Raw genomic sequence first — 1,311 nt, forward strand, 5'->3', positions numbered from 1 at the left:
CATCCCACAGGATATCCATCCACTTCTACCCCTTCCTTCACATCTATCTCCCTTTCACCAGCCCTCCATCTAATAACTTATATATGAAGCTTCCATGGCTTCTGTGATTTCAAACACATCAGCTGATGGTAGTTCCTTATGTTGGGATCAGTGTCTCTGAAGTTTAGTCGTAATATTTATCAGTCAAAGGTGATGCATCCTGTAGAATTGCTGTGTAGATAGGCTTTTTTTGGCGTCTCTGATTACCTTTCTACCGGAACGGATGTCTCAGGTTTTGGCGTCTCCTATTACCTTTCTGCCAGAATGGATGTCGAGGGCTTTTGGCGTCTCCAATTACCTTTCTGCCGGAACGAATGTCACGTGCTTTTGGCGTCTCCGATTACCTGAGAAAATATGGTGGGTCTGCGGGGTCTGCTGGCTGTCCTGTGAGGTGCCCAACTTCAGCTTGTCAGAGCCTAGCCTCTGTTTTGACCTTTCTGCCGGAAAGGATGTCGCGTGCTTTTGGAGTTCTCACACAGGCTGAAGTTCATAATTTCTGTTTCAACTTACTTGGGCTCTCCAAAGTTATTGTTTTTGCACACATTTGTATAACATGCATGTAGAAAGTATCTTGTTATTGTCACAGTTACGAGGAGGTAAAGCAATTAACAGTGCCTGGCACCGGATGCCACTTCTTACATTGACTGTCATCAATCTAGAAGTATTTTTCTAGGTTACTCAGTGACTCTGGACATCTTACAGTAGTACTTAAATCTTACAAATTGATGTTTTTCTTTTTTAGGAGAAATTGTTGTAAATGAAGTGAATTTTGTGAGGAAATGCATTGCATCAGAAACAACCCAGTATGATTTGTGGGGAAAGCTGATATGCAGTAACTTCAAGATTTCCTTTATTACGGATGATTCAGTGCCATTACAGGTGGGTTTTATTTGTACACAAGTCTAACAATATTGAGGTTTTGATCCTAAGGCACACAGAGTATTGTATACAGGTATATTTACAGTTTTGCATATTGCTTACCACAGTATGGAATTACTAATATCTAATTAATGTTAAGGACCTGTGGAGATCTGTTCTTTAAATTGCTTGGTTGTTGACCAAATCCAACAGACACTAGTGAAGAAAGATTTGTCAATCTGCTTTCATGAGTATTTACAGCTTGTAAAACCTACAAAAGTTCAGCTCTTGCCATCCACTGGGCTTTCAAGGCTGAAATTCACACAGGAGATTACACAACTCCTGATGGGCTGCACCACCCCAGTGCCCTTTATAACTGTGGGGCAGTCCTCTTCTGTACTTTTTTTTTTTGTT

The 1,311-nt window shown here is 41.0% G+C and overlaps 1 protein-coding gene across 1 annotated transcript in view; it reads left to right on the forward strand.

Moving 5' to 3' along the window:
* MTMR10 (myotubularin related protein 10) overlaps positions 1-1,311 on the forward strand; it is a 94,049-nt gene that overhangs the window by 3,508 nt on the left and 89,230 nt on the right. The window contains exon 3 of the mRNA XM_006902937.1: positions 782-918. Coding sequence (XP_006902999.1) covers positions 782-918 — 137 coding nt within the window. The remainder of the gene's footprint in view (positions 1-781; positions 919-1,311) is intronic.

Source organism: Elephantulus edwardii, unplaced genomic scaffold (genome assembly GCF_000299155.1).
Source record: "Elephantulus edwardii isolate Elephantulus edwardi_28Jun2011 unplaced genomic scaffold, EleEdw1.0 scaffold00473, whole genome shotgun sequence".
NCBI classification, from domain to species: domain Eukaryota; kingdom Metazoa; phylum Chordata; class Mammalia; order Macroscelidea; family Macroscelididae; genus Elephantulus; species Elephantulus edwardii.